The following is a 20,381-nucleotide window of genomic DNA, read 5'->3' as shown; positions in this document are numbered from 1 at the left end:
TTAGATTATATATGCTGTTTATGCAGGAGTTTCTATATGTACATGTACTAATGGTCAGGTACTGGATGTGAAGAATAGATCCAGTAGACTGTATATTGGTGGACTCTGGATATACTTCATATACATACACATTATTAGCCACATTTGCTTAGCATCCAGGTTGCACAGGAACGGAGGTGGCTGTGTGTGGTGGTGTCCTCTATGTATTGTGTTATCTGTATCTTTATGTATAATGTCCATTGCTTTGTCATCTCTATGTTATCAGTAAACTATTTTTATATATAAGTATCTGCGAGGGTTGTGTGTTGCCCCTGGGGTATATGAAGGACTGGAAGAGGTGTAATTATTCACAGGATATTCGGGTTGTATGGGAAACAACTGCAACATGCTAGGAATAGAATAGAAGGGATGGAAAACTGAGATATACATAAATCTCCATTTTCCAAGAAGCAAAAATCCCCTCTTCAACCCCTCCCAGCAGAATTTTAAATAAAAAAATAAATAAAAATATGGTGTTGGACAACCCCATTAAACCGGTGTTTCAGTGTCGGTCATTGCTGGCTTACAAGAGTCATTAAAGACATTGCAGACTTTCCTAGTCTTTTTTTCATAGAGTACAGTTAAATTCTAGCTTTTATTTAAAAAATACCATAAATTTACCCCAAAAAATCCTTAGAGCAAAATGCTATACAAGACCCTAGTGTGCCTCACTCCCTGGGTATCCCTGGCCTCTAACCTACTCCATTTTCTATTGTCCTAGAAAAGGATCCATCCCCCTTTTGACTTGCATTGTGTGCCAGGATGGGTCTGTTTGGCTCAGTTTCATCAGACGGACACCAAAACTCTGCAAGCAGCGTTTTGGTGTCCGTCTCCAAAGTGGAATGGAGACTGAACTGATGCATTCTAAGCGGATCCAATTCCATTCAGAATGCATTAGAATGCAAACTGATCCGTTTTGGACCGCTTGTGAGAGCCCTGAACGGATCTCTCAAACGGAAGGCCCAAACGCGAGTGTGAAAATAGACTAAAGTGCCCTAACTGCTAGAAGATAACATGTTGGGCAGTGGAAACTCTAAAGGGGAAATGGTAGGAGCAAAGTACGTAAACAACCATACACATTATAAACCAACACCATGTGTAGAAAAATGTGCGCATACAGATACATAATTCTGTCAAAATGGCATCTAAACAAACACACAGGACCATCAGGTAACCTAAAAAAATATATATAGTGTGCTGTGATGTTGGCATAGAGTATAGTCACCCTCAATGACAAAAAGGACAACTGGTAAGTTGAAAAACAACCAGATTGCCTTCCATATAGGTCTTAAAAAATGCTAATATTGTGAGAATAAGTTATAATGTAAGTACAGATGAATAAAACTAACTACATGGCAGAAATGAGCAGAGCATTCGAATGCAATAACTCACGACCCCCAGGCTAGGCAGTAAGTAGACCTTCCAAACTAAATGCAGCTGGCCGGCCCAGGTATGTGGAAGAAGCTCAGTAGGGAGGTTGATGTATTGGATCGTTGCAATATAATTGGCTTTAATTTTTTTGCTGGGATGTTTAAAAGCGAGAGCTGTGATTGGTTGCTATGAGTAACTTCACTTTTCCTTTGTACTAAATGAATGTTTTATACATCTCCCCAAATATAACACTCTTGATCTTCTGATATTGAATAGGCAGTCTAAACTTGTAGTCTGCTGCAGCATGTAGGTCTCTGTGTCTTTTCTGGAAGCTTCTGTAGCTGAAAGACCCTCTTTGTTATCTGTTAAAAGGAAAATAAAATTCTCCAGTGAATCAGGAACAGGAATGTGGTCGGTCCTGCTCAGTGAGCTGTGCCTTTGCCTGTATAGTGTGTTCACTCGCTGCTGTTTCAGAAAGGACAGTTGTCTACGCCAGGGTTTTGTCCCATGTATTAATGCGACTTTTAGTTAATGGGATGCTTCTGATGGATGTCGCTAGAATACATTGCATTAAATGATAGAATGTACAACTTGTCCTTTAATAAAAAAAAAAAAAAGAATAAATAAATATGGCTATGAGAATAGCAAGACAGATAAAATACATTCTATAAAATGTATTCAATCCTGGTCCTACAATGTGCCGATTAGTGGGACTCTAGCAAGTAAAGACAAATTAAACACAATATATATTTATGTCAACATGTACAATAACTACTAGATGTAATATGTTGACTTCTTAGTCTTGAAATTATTAATAATAATAATATTATTATTAAACCATCTTAAATTGGATACAATGTAGTGGGAAGCTGTAAAAACTTTCAAATGAGGTGGAATAAAAAAATTCAGACCCATGGCAACCAATCAGATTCCATCTTTCATTTTTCACAGCTCCTTTGTTATGGGAAACTAAGCGAGTTTACAGTTCCCTTTACACCAGTTTGATAAATTTCCCCTTAAAATTTTCATATTTTTGTATTTTATATTTTTAAAGACTTTAAATTTATATATATATATATATATAATATATAATTTTTTTTTTTTTTTTATTTTTTTTTTATTAACGTTCCTAGGGAACTTTGACATGCAATCATCTGATAATTTCTCCCATAGAGAACAATGAATTACCATGGCAGTCTATGGGAGATTCACTGTTACTATGGAGTCCTGTTGCAGACAGACAGGTCTCAGGCCCTTTAAAGGATCAAAGGGAGCAGCCAAATGGCTCCCTCAATCTCTGCACAATTGACCACATCATCTGAGGGGTTAAATGACCATGATCGAGACAATGTTGGCTATCAGCGATATTGTTGAAGTGTCTGATGTATAAAACGGCAGGCATTGGGTGGGTATGGCCATGGGGTGGCCATGTTTGGACCCCAGACGTTCAGACCTGTGACATTCAAGTCTCTGGAATCCCATGTTGCATTCACTTGAGCATTTTTATGAGCAGAGTAAAGTGGTAAATAATTGTATTGTTCCCCTGGCAACTACAGCCGGGAGCATGTGTTACTTGGACCTCAGTCAGTGGCAGCTCATCAGGGATGCATGTGGAGTAGTTAGGCTCTTAGAAGAGGCCACCAGATTTTTCAGTAGGGACACCTTCTGCATAAACAATGCCACCCCCTTATATTTATCTTCATTCACACGCTGAAACTGATGCAACAAGGGATGGTGGAAGAACAGCTTACACATCTTGTTGGCTGTTGGGTACCTACACAGACTATCCCATGGAGGAAGATGAGGATCTACCACTGGAGGAGAAGGAGGAGTAGCTGCTGGTAGAGGAGGATGAGGCTGACTATGACACTGGCCATAATGACCAATTATTGCAGTGGGGTTGGATCCGGAAAGAACTAGATCCTTGGGCAGGCTAGCAAGCATGTGTGCTTGCTAACCTACTGATAGGAGACAGTTTTTTCCTGTTCATGAAAGGGAGGAAAATTTGCTGTATTACCTGGATACCCTCCCTGTGTATGCAGTTTGTGGAGAGAAGCCTGCCACCCCTTTGCCCCTTATCCACCTCTGCTGAGTTGCCAGCCTTTTGCCATCTCTGACCACAAGTAGCAGAAGCTGCACCAGAACCTGCCAATTCAGTCTGAACATGATACAGCAGTCTTCATGTGCCATGCCAGACTAATGCACATCAGCAAATGTAGCTGTTCACCTGAAAAACCAGGCTCAGTACTATGTCAGAGAGATTAAGAGTGGCAGGTGGCATTACACCCAAAAGGGCAAAGTTGTAGACCACAAGTGTACAAATCCTCACATTTCTCAAAGTAAAAAATGGCTTTATCTGTTTTTGTTTAAAAAAAAAAAAAGCATAAAATAAGGAATTGTAAGATGGCAAATTAAAAGGGGTTGGGGTAGTTTCACACTAGCTGCACGGACCTCCGGCAGGCTGTTCAGTCGGGTGAACACCCTGTTGTATCTGTCCTGCAGCTAGTGAACGTGTGCCCCCGGACTGCCGCTCCGTCCCCCATTGTCCATAAGACTATAATGGAGGCACGGCGCGAAGCTGCCGGAATAAATGTCAGACATGTCGTAGTTTTAGGCTACTTTCACACTTGCGTTCAGAGCGGATCCGTCTGAGACGGATCCGCTCATATAATGCAGACGGTGGATCCGTTCAGAACGGATCCGTCTGCATTATATTGTAAAAAAAATTCTAAGTGTGAAAGTAGCCTCAGACGGATCCGTCCAGACTTTACATTGAAAGTCAATGGGGGACGGATCCGTTTGAAAATTGAGCCATAGTGTGTCATATTCAAACGGATCCGTCCCCATTGACTTACATTGTAAGTCTGGACGGATCCGCTTGCCTCCGCACGGCCAGGCGGACACCCAAACGATGCAAGCAGCGTTCATGTGTCCGCTTGCTGAGCGGAGCGAAGGCTGAACGCTGCCAGACTGATGCATTATGAGCGGATCCGCGTCCACTCAGAATGCATTAGTGCTGGACGGATGCGTTCGGGGCCGCTTGTGAGCCCCTTCAAACGGAGCTCACAAGCGGACACCCGAACGCTAGTGTGAAAGTAGCCTTATTCCGGCAGCCTCTCAACGTGCCTCCGCCGGAACACCGCCCCCGCCTCATTATAGTCAATGGGGATGGAGCGGCAGTCCAGGGGCACATGTTCACTAGTGGCAGGACGGATCAGACAGGCTGTTCACCCGACTAGCTTGCCGCTAGTTTGAAAGTAGCTTAACCCACCCGGATTACAAAAACAGATGGCCATCAGGCCAGTGTTCTAAATTAAACACAAAAACACACTTTTAAAGAAATCTGTTCCATTACCACAGCTTCTAGCAGCCCCTATCAGACATGAAGTGACTGGAATTTGTTCTTGGTCACATAACTACATGTTCCGGTCACTTCAGGTCTGATGGGGGCTGCTAGAAGCCGTGGTAATGGAACAGATTTCTTTAAAAGTGTGTTTTTGTGTTTAATTTAGAACACTGGCCTGATGGCCATCTGTTTTTGTAATGAGGCTAACTACTAGATGTAATATGTTGACTTCTTAGTCTTGAAACTTCATAGTACTATCAACGTATTCTGGAGCGAAATGTGCTGCCCAGTGTCAAAAAGGTTGGTCTCCGTTGCAAGTCACGGGTCCTCCAACAGGATAATGATCTAAAACAAAGTCTGTCTGAGGAAGGTACCCTTCAAACCTGAGACAGCTGGAGCAGTTTACTCATGAGGTGAGGGCCAAAATACCTGTGGATAGGTGCAGAAGTCTCATTGGGAGTTAAAGAAATCACTTGATTGCAGTCATTGCCTCCAAAAGGCAGATATTTGTTAAACAAATATTAAGTTTAAAGGTATTGTCATATTTGTCCAGGCCAGTTTCGTTAGTTTAGTTTTATAAATTATTCTGTTGAACCACAATGCAAAAGCAATGTTTTTTTTTTTTTTTTTTTTTTGTCAAGCAATAGATTATTCTTAACTTTTTTTTTTTACTTTTTGTGCTCACTCAGAGAGAAAATGAAAGGGATCACAAAGTCCGCATGGCTGTTGGAAATGGTGTCCGAACTGATGTCTGGAAAGATTTTGTCACAAGATTTGGAGATATAAAAATGTGTGAGCTATATGGAGCCACAGAGGGTAATGTTTGTTTTATGAACCACACTGGAAAAATTGGTTCTGTTGGCCGCAGCAATTTCTTCTACAAGGTAAGGCATTGTGCTAGTAATTTAAAGTCAATTTGTAAAGGGAGTCCATCAGCACCTATGACCATGCTAAACTTCTAACCGCACTAGGTAGGAGCTGCAGAGCCAGTGTGTGGTGGTGGTGGTGGTGGTGTTGTGTTTTTTTGTTAGTAGTAGTTTGAATATGAAGTTATTCTGCTCCTCAAGTGCGCTGGTAGTGGGATTTCACAGTAAAATGCTTTCTGCATTGAGCTACTTCCGAACCCTCCTCCCTGCTGAGTTGACTGTTATAGTGGTCCCCTGGTGACATGCTATATCCGTCTCAAAGAAAGGAGAGGCTGTGCACTTGAGGCATAGAATTTGTCAGAACAAACTTCATATACACACTACTCCTGATAATAAAAGAATCCTCAAAGGTTATGTGCAGCAAGCCCCTGTGGGAGCCAAAACACAGGATGGGAGTAGTAGTGGCCCTGATTAGATGTAGTGTCATGATGTCCAACATCAGGACGTTGCTAATTTTGGGTTTGATGCAGTGAATAAGATGATGATGAAAGAACCAGGCAGAGATGATTGAACATATGGGGGCACATTTATAAAGACTGGCGTTTTAGACACTCTCCTCAGCAACTTTAGACACTCTCCTCAGCAACTTTAGACTGACTCTACATAGCTCAGCCTCACCCTTGGCTTGAACTTGGACCAGTGCACTCCCACCAGGATGTCAGGAATGGAATGGTAAGTTCCATTCCTGTTGCCAATCATTGGCAACTGTACCCCATCTGCTAGTTAACAAGGCGTATTACATGAAAGGTGGCATAACGTACAAGGCATTACATTACAAACCAATTGTAGTACCCCCAGTTCTTTGTTTATCCTGTTCTCCCCAGCCCCTACCTAGTGCTGTTAACAGCTTAGCATGGTCAAGACTGGTGACAGTCCCTTTAGGTAAATCACTAGCCAATATATATATAATTCACCATTGCTAGGTTTAAGGATAGGTCGCCAATATCTATACCACAAAAATTGTTATAGGTAACCTGTCGCCATGAAATGCAGTGCAATCTGCAGGCAGAATTTTATAGAGCAGAGTGAGCTGAGCAGTTTGATGTATTGTTTATGGGAAAAGATTCGGTAAAGTGTGTAATTATCATTTAAACCTCTGCACTTTCTATGCATAGGGGTCATGTGGACAGTCCTATTCAGTCTTCACCATATGCTTAGGAAAAATTTGAGAACCGCACTCTGTTTGCTCAGCGTTTAGGTGCCAGCCAAGGGCTATGGATAGCCAATAAATATAGAAGTAAATTTGAGGCACACAAAGAAATTTTTTTCACGATTTGCTAAAATAGGGCATTTATTCATTAGCATAAAATGCTGTCATCCGTGGGCCTACGGATGACAGCATTTTATGCTAATGAATAAATGCCCTATTTTTGCAAATCGTGAAAAAATTGTGTGCCTCAAATTTACTTCTATATTCACCATATGCTTAGTCATGCAGAGTTAGCTATCAGGCACTGATGGTACCACCTACATGGCTCCCAGGCATAGAAAAGTTTTAACAAATCTGCCATAAAACTACAGATCAATTTGCTCAGCTCCTTCTCTAGAACATGCTGTTGGCAGATTGCGCTAAATTTTCATGTTGACAGGTTCTTTTTGAGTTTAGTTTAACTGCACATGAGTTCACTCATGTGCTTGTTTATTCCCATATCTTCTTGCCCATCCATGTATGATTATTTTAATAGGGAGAGTGAGACAAGCCATTACCAGACACCTTTCATCCAATGATTTCCTGATTTGGAATTCAAAATCACAGGTTATTTTTACAGATGCAAGGCATCATGCAGACATATTTTCATGTTATCGCCAAAATCTGATCCTGGTTTCCCATGAGAAAGAGGCTCTGATGCAGATTACATTGATGAACCAACAGATATCTATTGGATCTGTGGATATCCAGCATCTGCTGGTGGGTTTGGCCAGTTTTAGACTCCAGAAGGGTAGAGTTCTACTCTAACCAAAGAAAGGGGGGGGGGGGGGGGGGAGATATTGGCAGTGTTAAGTAAGACCATACATACTACCAGAAAATGAAAAAAGAAACCACCAATTTAGAGTTGGTGTTCTAACAAGATAATGCCTACCACATACACACTCGCTGTGCTACACAACATGCACTTCAAGGTAAGCAGAAGCTCCCCAGGCCAGCTCTATCATCAGATCTCTCTGCCATTGATAATGTCTGGGACTGGATGGGGCAACAGATCTCTCTGGAGCCAAAAACCACCTTGACTGAACAGTCCAAGTTGAATGAGTTAGAAATGACCTACCACAGGAGAATATGGCAGCTTGCATAGCAGCAAGGGGAGATGCCACCCAGTATTAATGTGATCCTGCGTAAAACATGTATACCCTGCTGCAGAATCCAAAATAAAGGATGCACCACCTTGGTTGTGTGGTCATTGACAAAGCATCACTAGCAGTTTATAGTCTGTCAATCTCAACTCAATCACATTAAAGGGGTTTGCCGATTTTTAAGTTGACACAACCCCCTTTTAATATGATTGCGTAGGAGTTAACTAGCTGATTGCGGGGGGTCCGACCGCTAGGACCCTTTCACTAAAACAGGGGTCCCACCCTCCTGTTCTGATGGAGCGGCAGGTTGTGCATGCACACGGCCGCTCTATTCTTTTTCTATAGGGGCACCAAAGATGGCAGAGTACAGTGTTATCTCTGTAAAGGATGAATGGAGCAGCAGTGCGCTTGCACAACCTGCTGTTCCATCACAACCGGGGAACTGGACCTTTTTGTTCTTGTGATCTGTGGGGATCCCCCATGATGAGCCAAGCTGATGCATATGGAAGAATCAGGAATGGTAGTGTTTGGCCGACAGTTTTCTTGTGTGTATGGCGACCCTTACTATTGAAACCTGATCACTGTGTGTTTTTTATCATGTTTAGACAAAATCCTAATTTATTTTATTAATGCATCAATTTGGTTTGTTTCCAGCTTCTCATTCCATTTGACCTCATTAAATATGACATTCAAAAAGATGAACCAATCAAAAACAAAGATGGCTGGTGTGAAAGAGTAAAAACCGGTAACTACTGTAGTACTAGTTTATGTATGGTTTGAAACTTACAGGACTCCTAAAACGTATGTTCAATTATAAGCCACGTGCACTTAGTGACACGCAAGTATGTTCCGAACTACTAATTTCACTAGAGGGACACATTTCATACCCAATATTACCGTCTTGGGCCTCATGCACACGACCATTGTGTTCCGTTCCGTGATCAGTTTCCGTGTGTCTTCCTTTATGTCTGGTGGTCCTCCAAAAATAAAGGAAGGTAAAAAAAAGTCTAAGACAGGTTTGCCATGCAAATGATGGGAATAAAACGGAGGCGGATGACAATCTTGTGTGCCTCCTCGTTTTTTAGCGGCCCCCATTGACTTGAATGGGTCCGCGAACCGTTTTCCGCGGACAAGAATAGGACAGGTTATATATTTTTATTTTTTAGACGGACTGGAACCACAGATCACTGACGCGGATGGCACTATCCGCATTTTCAACGGCTCCATAGAAATGAATAGGTCCGCATCTGAAACTCCCACTATCTAGTCATTATAGACATGTCCAAGCACTGCACACTACATAAATATCCTATGATTTAGCATTACAACCTGGATTTACATTTTATTTTATTTTTTATCAACTGTATATTAAACACATGTAAGGGTTAGTGTTGGAAGTTGCATATAAAAAAAAAAAACATTCAGAACAATCTGAACCCAAACTAACCCCAAACTAAAGCCACACATCTATGCATGACCACTGACTCATGCAAAACACCACCCCCGTACACATGTATAATATATTGTTTACATCAATTGTATGAATTAATAGTTTTTCTTTCTTTCCCCTCTCCCTATTCCTCCTCCCCAAGGCGAAGCAGGACTTCTGATATCCAGAGTGAATCATGCTAATCCTTTCTTTGGTTATGCTGGCAATAAAAAGCACACGACTAAGAAACTGTTGTGCAACGTATTTAAGAAAGGAGATGTTTTTTTCAACACGGGAGATCTGATGGTTCAAGATCATGATGGTTTTCTTTACTTTCGTGACAGAATTGGAGATACATTTAGGTCAGTAAAATATATGGAAGTGTTCTTTCGTCTTACATTTGGACTCCGCAGCAAAGTTTCACATGGGGAGGCGGATTTTTGTAGATAAAGACTCAATACTTGCTTCGAATGTCTATTTATTCATTTAAATCTGTGCAGTTTCTAGAATTCTGGTCAGCAGTCTTGAGCCTCATTCACACACCAGTGTTTTGGGCAATGACCGAACACTGACATGTTAATGAGGCAACCTTCTGTGTATGTGTGCAGAACGAGATAGTTGTCAATCGTGGAATACCCCTACTTATTGGACTTCTAAACAGAGGTTAAAGAGGACCTGTTGCCACAAAATGCAATGCAATCTGCAGGCAGCACGTTATAGAGCAGGAGGAGCTGAGCAGATTGATATATAGTTTTGTGGGAAAAGATGCAGTAAAACCTGATGTATCTATATACCTCTATCTATATATCTATATACCTATCACAGGAGGTGAACAAAACAATCGGTACAGGGAGTAGGTGTCCTCAGTGACTGGCAGCTATCTCTTACACACACAATGCTGTCAGTCACTGATAACTCCTCCCTCCTGTACCGATAGTGGTTCACAGGAAGTCAACAAAGCAAAGATATAAATGATTAAATAGCAGGTTTTATTGAATATTTTCCCACCAAGCTATAGATCAATCTGCTTGTCTGAAAGGGGCTCTTCAGAGTTAATGGCCAGCAGCGTGGGCAGTCAAGTGTAAAAAGATTGAGAAGCTGCCAACTTTTAAAACCTTGTGCAACTGGGCTACCAACATGTGAATGACTAGACTCATTGTGAAGACATAAGATGACACAAGGAGGTGGCAGGGGCTGATTCAGAATGTACAGTATGTTAGAAATCAACAGCTATGATTTCAGTGTTTCGGTCAATGACCTCAGGAAGTTTTAAAAGGAGAGTAAATGAATAGAACATTTACTTATTTTCAGTTGGCTCCTTTAATGTGCATGCAGAAGTATTGGAAATGTTAGCACTATTTTGCCTATATTTCAGCAATATTTCTCCACCACAGTGGTTTGTAATACTTTCTTGAAGGTTATGTCCACGTTTGATATAACTGAGTATCGGAATTCATTTAACCCCCCCAAAAAAATTTGAGTAACTTGATAAATACATTTCAATACTTATCTTGCACTGATCCAGACTTGTTCAGAATTCCAAAGGCTTCAGGACTCAGCCAGCAATGCCGGATAGGATTAACACCGCCAGGCTGCCCCGCTGCCGGAAGATTTTAGCGGTAGAGTGAAAAGTCTTTGGCTGAGTGCGACGTCCAAGCTGCTTCCAGAGTGTTAAGCCTGAGAACAGAAAGTGGAGAGCAGCGGCACGGATATTACAGGGGCCTAAATTTAAAGTAGTATGGTCCAATGCCACAATGACAAAGTGGTATAAATTCCTGTGCATGAATTGTAGAGGCAAAAGCTTCACAAGGTTTTCCCATAAGACTCTCCAGAGGATGTAATTTCACTCCCACATTTGGGTCATGGATAATGGTGCTTCCTGTGTAGATTGTAGAGGTTTTCTTGGCTCACACTTCAGCTAGGTCTACAGATGTACGTTATCAGTGAGGTTGTAGCTTATCGCTTATTAATCTTCAATCACAAGCTTCAAAGGGAGATAACTAGGATCCTGGTACAAAAAATGAAAATATGCTTGGTACAACTCTGAAAGATGCATGTTTAATAAAACAATGGCTCCTTTTTCTAGGTGGAAAGGAGAAAACGTTGCAACGACAGAAGTCTCTGATATAATTGGAATGCTTGACTCCATACAAGAAGCCAATGTCTATGGAGTGGAGGTAGCAGGTAAAAATATAGATATCCATATTTACATGTATAAAGATGTTTAAATGCTACTAGGGCTTTTATAGAAAGCTTGTGAATCCCGATCCTCCCACCCTTTTTTGACTTCCTTCTAATTGTATAAGGGGAGAGGAGACAATCGCTCTGTGGCCGATGAAAACTGGACTTGGCCCTGACAGCAGTTAATAGGGTATTTCCATGAATGGCATATTCCTAGGAGCTATAGTGCTGCTGTAGTCTGGTGGCGCCTTCACTACTTTTACCTAATTGGTGGGAGTCTCAGAGGTCAGAGCTCCACTTATCATTAAGTGATAGCATATTCTAGCAATCTGCCATCATTTAATGAAGATAGGAATGCCCCATTCCTTATGAGAAGGAACGGTGAGATGGCTTTCCTCATTAAAACCATGGATTTTGAGACCATGGACTGTGATATCTTCCATAAGCCAAACGGCACTTTAATTTTTTTTATTATTCTTCTATGCCTTTTGGATGAATAGGAAAGGAGAACCATATGTTATGTATGCCAGAGGTGTAGCTATAGAGGGTGCAGAGGTGTCAGTCGCTACTGGGCCCAGGAGCCTGATGGGCCTAAAGACCCTTGTGCTGCAAAGACACCAGTATTATAGAAAGTGCATGTTGGTCAAGTTACAACTCTGGCTGGAGGGAAGGGGTAAGGTCAAGAATTTGGCTTGGGTGGGGTTGGCAATGTGGTTCCCTGGCCACAAACCACTAAGGTAAGGGGGGGCCAAGCTGAACCTATGCACCAGGGCCCATGAGCCTTTAGCTGGTGTATGCTACACTTGTAGAATGCCTACGACAATGCTATTAATTGTACAATAAACATACTTCAATATTTCAAATAGAAATTGAAGTCTTTCTGAAAAATGATCTCAAACCTATAAGAATCTGTACCACATAGGCCTATCTAAATGGAGATTTACCATTTGACCTCTGGTAATGCTTTCTTTTTGCATATACAACTATTTAAAATCTTGTCAGGCGTGTGCTACAAGGTCGGATAATTATGCAATTTGTATAGAGTTGAGGAAAAGGCAGGTATAGCATGTTTTGCAGGGCTGGCTTCACTTTGTAAATATATAGGTGCATTAAAACTGGAAACTCCAAAATATATGACTGAAGAACATTAACTGTATTTATAAATTTCATCTTTAGTGCTTTTCTTGCTGTAACTCAAGTTAATAGTTCATTACTTCAGTAATAGTTTTTTAAATCTCAGATTCAGTAAGCTGCTTGGACTTGGCAAAAAAGTGCTCCATAGTCGCATCTATTGCAAAGCAAATTAATTATTTATCAGTGACAATAGCCTCAATAAAATGCAAATACAGTGACAAGGGACATTACAATCATACTTGATAAAAACTAGCAATATCTGTCCCTATATTGGATAAAGTACGTGTGGCAGAAAAGGGAAAGTCGCTCATAGGGTAGTATGAAATTAAGAGGGTATTCAGAAACAAAAGGTGCCAAGAATTGTGCTCCCCTTTTAGTGTTGTGCATATATGGGCACAATACTCGTGAGAGCGGTGGGTCGGTGCTGCCAGTACCTCTCAATCCTCGTAAGTGGAGTGGCCGGTTCTCCAGAGGAGGGGGGGGATGTGTACCAGGGCAGTACACAAATGTGATACCTCTTGGCACAAACACAACTTCAATGGATGTTTATAAAATCTTTTATTTAGTAATAAGTGACAACGCATTTCAGAGTAAGTGTACTCCATTCTCAAGTCTGTGGGGTCCGTGCTGATGCAGATAGCGTGGAGTCAAAGATGTGGGTTCCATGCAGACACATGCTTTGAGAATCCACGCTATCTGCATCAGCACGGACCCCACAGACTTGAGAAAGGAGTGCACTTACTCTGAAACGCGTTGTCTCTTTATTGAATAAAAATATTTTATAAACATCCTTTTTTGAAGTAGTGTTTGTGCCAAAAGGAATCACATTTGTGTATTGTCCTGGTACACCCCCCACTATATTGGATAAAATGTTTAGGGCTAGGTTCATATCTTACATAGTTGGTAAGGTTGGAGAAAAACCTACTGTATAATCCCCCATCCAGGGAATCCAGATGTTGATTCGGAGGAAGGCAAAAATCCTTTTAAAAGAGATGCCAATTGTCCCAGATTAAGGGAAAAAAATGTGTTCCCTACTTCAAATATAGCAGTCAGAATAAATCTCTGGTTCAGCGTTCCATCTTCAGAAATCTAGTACCTGTAGCCTGCAAAATTTTACATTCAAGATTCAAAGCATTCAACCATCACAAGTTCATCTGGAAAACAGTTTCATAGTCTCTGATCTTACAATAGTCATTTAGTTCTCCTCTAAGATGTCTTTTTGTCCCAGACTAAATAAATCCAAATTTGTTAACCTCTCTTGGTACTGAAATCCAGCAATTCCTTTAATTATCTTCGTTGTCCTCCTTTGCACCCACTAGCCTTCCTATACACACAAGCCCAACATTGTAAATAACATTCCATGTACAGTCTGACCAATGAATTGTACAGGGACGAAAATATGCCGCTTTTGATGCATTACATTATTTTATTTGACTTTGCAGCCACTGGCATTGGACACTAAGGCCTCTTTCACACGACCGTATGGCTTTTTCAGAGTTTTGCGGTCCATTTTAAACAGATCCGTTGTTCCGTTTTTTTATTTCCGTTGTGTTTCCGTTTTTCCGTATGGCATATACAGTATATATAGTAATTTCATAGAAAAAATTGGGCTGGGCATAACATTTTTCAATAGATGGCTCTGCAAAAAACAGAACGGATACGGAAGACATACGGATGTATTTCCGTATGTGTTCCGTTTTTTTGCGGATCCATTGACTTGAATGGAGCCACGGAACGTGATTTGCGGGCAATAATAGGACATGTTCTATCTTTAAACGGAACGGAAAAACTGAAACAGAATGCACACTGAGTACATTCCGTTTTTTTTTGCGGAACCATTGAAATGAATAGTTCCATATACGGAACGCAAAAAAACAGTCCGCAAAATGAAAAATAAAATAAAAAATGGTCGTGTGAAAGAGGCCTAAAGCAAAGTTTTCCTGTCCACCAATATTCCTATTATGTATCTGTGACCTCCACTTAGGATTTTTCTGTCCTGGCAAAATCCTGTAATTTTTGCACTAAACCTAATAGGATCCACTTTGTGGTCTTGACTCTGTACAGATAACTTTACTGCATGTATCTGCTTATTACAGGCAGGATTAGAATGTCAGATATCACCTGTATATAGATAACACGGGATCCACTATTCACAATGGGTGGTATCACATCTCCATTCTTTCCTTGTACAATGACCTCTGCACAGGTCACAGAGCATGCCTAGAGAACTCTTATAGAAGTCGAGGTGTCCACTCCAAACTATTTTTTTCTATTGCCCATGTGTCTGCTGTAAATTAGATTGTAAGCCCTCGAGGGCAGGGCCCTTTCTCCTTCTGTATTAGGCCTCTAACACTTGCGTTGTCCGGATCCGGCGTGTACTCCACTTGCCGGAATTACACGACGGATCCGAAAAAAACGCAAGTGTACTGAAAGCATTTGAAGACGGATCCGTCTTCAAAATGCTTTCAGTGTTACTATGGCAGCCAGGACGCTATTAAAGTCCTGGTTGCCATAGTAGGAGCGGGGGAGCGGTATACTTACAGTCCGCGCGGCTCCCGGGGCGCTCCAGAGTGACGTCAGAGCGCCCCATGCGCATAGATGACGTGCCATGCGATTCTACATTGCCCTGAAATTCAGCCAAAAGTCAAGGAGAGGCAAGACTGTTAGTGTAGGTCCTGTCTGATAGAAGCCACCCTGTCACTGGTAGATGGGCCCAACATATTCTTGATCAAAAATATGCACAAAGAACTTATAATTTTCATATAGGAACTATAGCAGTAATGCGATTTACATGCATTCATGTTTTCAATGTTTCCACGTGTCTTTGTGCATAAAGCAGTGTGCTGCTACTTGTAGTCCTTCTTTGCTTTTGCAGCCATAGTAGTGTGCACCTGAACTCCCAATTATACATAGTTTGGAGGTGCTGGTCTAATTCTTTTGCAGAAAACAGAATAAAAGTCTTCAGAAAGTAAAAACAGATTAGAAAAAAGGATTTATCTGGTTTTAACTGGCAGAAAAAAAAAATGTCAGGGACACATTCCCTTTGAATTAGTGTGTATGTATAGAAGTCTTTTCTGCGTTCCATGAACAGATTTGTAGCACAAAGGTCATTATTTTATCATTGTGTGTTTTTAACGATTTGAAGAAAGCGGCCAGAAGGCACAACTGGCCAAATACACTACCTCCCCCCACATCTTTTTGTACAGTGTCTGTCGCCTTTCAAAAAAAAAAAATTCAATTATATTTTCACTTGTTAAGCACTATATCATTTTTATATGCCTTTTTATTTTAGGTCATGAGGGAAAAGTGGGAATGGTATCAATAATTCTGAAGCCTGGCATGACATTGGATATAAAGGGCATCTATGAGCATGTTGTGAACTATCTGCCTGGTTATGCATATCCACGATTCTTAAGACTGCAGGTACTGTTGCTTGAAATGTCCTCTATTAGAAAAATAGTCAAGGGTTATGATGTTGTCGAGCTCAGACAGCAAGAGTTAAATCTAGCTCTGCAAACTATTCATGTCAGATTCGTGGATCGCTGAGACCGTATTATAGGTCATTGGGATTTGATTTATTGTGATCAACAAAAAATAAATAAAAATGTTACTGTTGTGCTATGAAGATGTCGCCCTAGTGCTTAGCGCAGGGTCAAGCCTCCTATTTCTGAAATCTGCCACTAAAATCTCTAAGGCCTCGTTCACACGTCAGTGTTTAGTCAGTGATTTCCATCAGTGATTTGTGAGCCAAAACCAGGTGCAACTCTAAACACAGAACAGGAGCAGATCTTTCCCTTCTACCACATGTCTGTGGAGGCTCCACTTCTGGTTTTGGCTCACAAATCACTGATGGAAATCACTGACCAAACACTGAAGTGTGAACGAGGCCTAAGAGTATCACTTTTTAAAAGGTGATGTCACCCAAAATCTCTAGTGCCCCTAATTGCTTGTTACTTGACTAGTGTTCCTTTAAAAATGTTTTAAGCCATACTATTTATCGTGTTGGGCATTTGACCGCAAGAAAATGCCCCCCCCCCCTTCTCATTCTCCTTTTTTATGCCATCAAATTTCTGAGAAGTTACAAAAGGTATTCTGACCACAGCTAATGTTCTCAACAAGATTAGAGAATAATGGAAGAGAATCTCAATCAGTCTCTCATGGACTGGACTAAGTGTAAGGCTACATTCACACGTCAGTATTTTTCTATATCCCGAATTTCGGTCCGTTTTTTGCGGATCCGTTGTTCCTGAAAATGTTTCCGTATGTCATCCGTGTTTTGCGGATCCATTGACTTTGTATTGTACCAGGATCCGATTTTGCGGATAATAATAGGACAAGTTTTATATTTTTTCTGACATACGGAACAACGGAAACTGACAGCACACATTGTGCTGTCCGATTTTATTTTTTATTTTTTTCCAAGACCTATTGAAAATGAATGGGTACGCAACTGGTCCAGATCTGTTCCGCAAAAAACGGAACAGATAAGGAAAGAAACAACGGATGTGTGAATGGACCCTAACTCTTATTTCCATTTTTTATTTTTATTTTTGTTAATGTGTAGGGTAGAGTTGTTCCAATACCAAATTTTTTATTCGATTTCAATACCATAAAGTATTGCGATTCTTGATGCGCTTTTTATTTTATTTATTTTTAATACAGTTTATTTAATAATAATAACCAACCCCCCTTAGGGGCTAGAACCTGGGATCTTTTGATCCCTTTTCCTATTCACCCTGATAGGACTTCACACTCTCCCTGCTGCCCTGTGCATAGTAGCATAGTACACACAGCAGCAGGGAGCTGACTATGGCAGCCAGTGCTTCAGTAGCGTCCTGGCTGCCATGGTAACCAATCGGAGTCCCAGGATTACACTGCTGGGGCTCCGATCAGAAGCTGCCACTGCCACCAATGAGGAGGGGACCCTGTGGCCACTGCCACCAATGATTTTTGTCTCTGTCTCTCTGTCTCTCTTTCTGTCTCTCTCTTTCTGTCTCTCTCTTTCTTTCTGTCTCTTTCTTTCTGTCTCTTTCTTTCTGTCTCTTTCTTTCTGTCTCTTTCTTTCTGTCTCTTTCTTTCTGTCTCTTTCTTTCTGTCTCTTTCTTTCTGTCTCTTTCTTTCTGTCTCTTTCTTTCTGTCTCTTTCTTTCTGTCTCTTTCTTTCTGTCTCTCTCTCTCCCTCTCTCCCTGCAACAGGGTGTAGGGACAGGGAACATTTTTCTAATATACAGTACTTTATTTAGGGAAAACATTTATAATAGAAAACTTGGGCTGAAATGTTCCTTGGCATCAATCTTTTCAGAGGAGTTGCTTTCCTAGGACATAATGGAGGCCATTTTGGCACCAAAAAATTACAGAAATTAAAGCGGGCCCAGCATGCATGTGGAACCTACACTTGCTGAATTATATGATAGCCGTTATGGCACATAACATATAGAATTTAGTGTTAGGAACCCGTCTAACTAGAGATCGCCTTGACGTGCGGCAGACGGGCTCAAATAATTTTGTATATCTTGTTTAACAGTCTTGTTCCTAGCCATAGCAACGTGCTCCTGCGCTTTGGGATGTGCTGACTGACCCCCTTTTTCCTTTGCAGTTGCTAAAGGACATCCATCTTCCTAACGGCACAGTGTGGTGCTAACTAGGAAGGTGGGCTGGTAGCTGGTGGACGCTCCCTCACTGAACCATCATATAGTAGGAATAATACAATCTTAACAAGATTATATATATTGTAAGGGATCGCTTGCTCTCAGGGGTCGGCAATGATAGACTTCTCATCAAACAGGGTTTTTAAGCTCAAACTGTGCTTTTATTTGTCACACCGCTCATAACATTTACAAGTTTAGCATCACTCGGCACAATGAAGTCGCAGCTTCACCTCACAATGTATTACATCAACACAAAACAAGAAAAAATGCTTGCAGTGTGGGTGGGTATCTGTTTTCAGCCTCTATTGGTTAGTCTAGCAGCGGGGATGTGCTGTTGTCACGCCCCCCTGTGCTGCGGGATACACACTAGCAGGGGAGAAGGCTGGGAGAGGGTAGCTCGGGTGTATCCGCCTCTTTCTATTTGTATGACGGCGGAGAACTGTCCAAGGACCGCCCACCTGTCAAGCGATGTCCGGCCGAACAGGAGTGACAGCTGACTCGCCTCTGACACAATTCACACTATGGTATTCAGCTTCGGTCCGACAGGCTCCTAGCTGTTGACCAGTGCAACCCACCAGGCCTCATGGTGGAAGCAGAGAAATACCTTGGGGGGGAGAAATGTGGTCTAGCAGTCCTCCTGACTCTGACAGTGTGACAACTCTTTTTTCTATAGGTGTCGCTGAGTTCCCCCCAAAAAAACTCAGGCTTCCTCAGCCATTCTCTCTAAAGTCGGTCTAACTCAGCCTTGTGGCCCCCAGCCCTCCTGGCTGGAGCCACACAGACCTTCTCCAGGTCTGTTCCCTGGGGCCTAACTCGGGTCAGGTGATTGTGGGGAAAACACAGCAAATCTTAACATATACAGTTGCAAGAAAAAGTATGTGAACCCTTTGGAATGATATGGATTTCTGCACAAATTGGTCAAAAAATGTGATCTGATCTTCATCTAAGTCACAACAATAGACAATAGACTTAAACTAATAACACACAAATAATTAAATGTTATCTTGTTTTTATTGAACACACTATGTAAACATTCACAGTGCAGGTGGAAAAAGTATGTGAACCCCTAGACTAATGAAATCTCCAAGAGCAAATTGGAGTGAGGTGTCAGCCAACTGGAGTGCAATCAATGAGATGAGATTGGAGGTGTTGGTTACAGCTGCCCTGCCCTATAAAAAACACACACCAGTTCTGGGTTTGCTTTTCACAAGAAGCATTGCCTGATGTGAATGATGCCTCGCACAAAAGAGCTCTCAGAAGACCTACGATTAGGAATTGTTGACTTGCATAAAGTTGGAAAGGGTTATAAAAGTATCTCCAAAAGCCTTGCTGTTCATCAGTCCACGGTAAGACAAATTGTCTATAAATGTAGAAAGTTCAGCACTGCTGCTACACTCCCTAGGAGTGGCCATCCTGTAAAGATGACTGCAAGAGCACAGCGCAGACTGCTCAATGAGGTGAAGAAGAATCCTAGAGTGTCAGCTAAAGACTTACAAAAGTATCTGGCATATGCTAACATCCCTGTTAGCGAATCTACGCTACGTAAAACACTAAACAAGAATGGATTTCATGGGAGGATACCACAGAGGAAGCCACTGCTGTCCAAAAAAAACATTGCTGCACGTTTACAGTTTGCACAAGAGCACCTGGATATTCCACAGCAGTACTGGCAAAATATTCTGTGGACAGATGAAACCAAAGTTGAGTTGTTTGGGAGAAACACACAACACTATGTGTGGAGAAAAAGAGGCCCAGCACACAAACCTCAAAACCTCATCCCAACTGTGAAGTATGGCGGTGGGGGCATCATGGTTTGGGGCTGCTTTGCTGCGTCAGGGTCTGGACGGATTGCTATCATTGAATGAAAAATGAATTCCCAAGTTTATCAAGACATTTTGCAGGAGAACTTAAAGCCATCTGTCCACCAGCTGACGCTCAACAGAAGATGAGTGTTGCAACAGGACAACGACCCAAAGCATAGAAATAAATCACCAGAATGCCTTAAACAGAAGAAAA

General features: G+C 41.5%; 1 protein-coding gene across 2 annotated transcripts in view; it reads left to right on the top strand.

Annotated features, from left to right (window-relative positions):
• SLC27A6 (solute carrier family 27 member 6) overlaps positions 1-20,381 on the top strand; it is a 67,160-nt gene that overhangs the window by 37,494 nt on the left and 9,285 nt on the right. For both annotated transcript variants that reach the window (XM_044275859.1, XM_044275858.1), the window contains exons 6-10: positions 5,446-5,640; positions 8,629-8,719; positions 9,567-9,765; positions 11,490-11,587; positions 16,011-16,141. In XM_044275859.1, the coding sequence (XP_044131794.1) occupies positions 5,446-5,640; positions 8,629-8,719; positions 9,567-9,765; positions 11,490-11,587; positions 16,011-16,141 (714 nt within the window). The remainder of the gene's footprint in view (positions 1-5,445; positions 5,641-8,628; positions 8,720-9,566; positions 9,766-11,489; positions 11,588-16,010; positions 16,142-20,381) is intronic.

This window comes from Bufo gargarizans, chromosome 1, assembly GCF_014858855.1.
Source record: "Bufo gargarizans isolate SCDJY-AF-19 chromosome 1, ASM1485885v1, whole genome shotgun sequence".
NCBI lineage: Eukaryota > Metazoa > Chordata > Amphibia > Anura > Bufonidae > Bufo > Bufo gargarizans.
The sequence above is the reverse complement of the archived record's forward strand: the minus strand, read 5'-3'. Positions and strand labels throughout refer to the sequence as shown.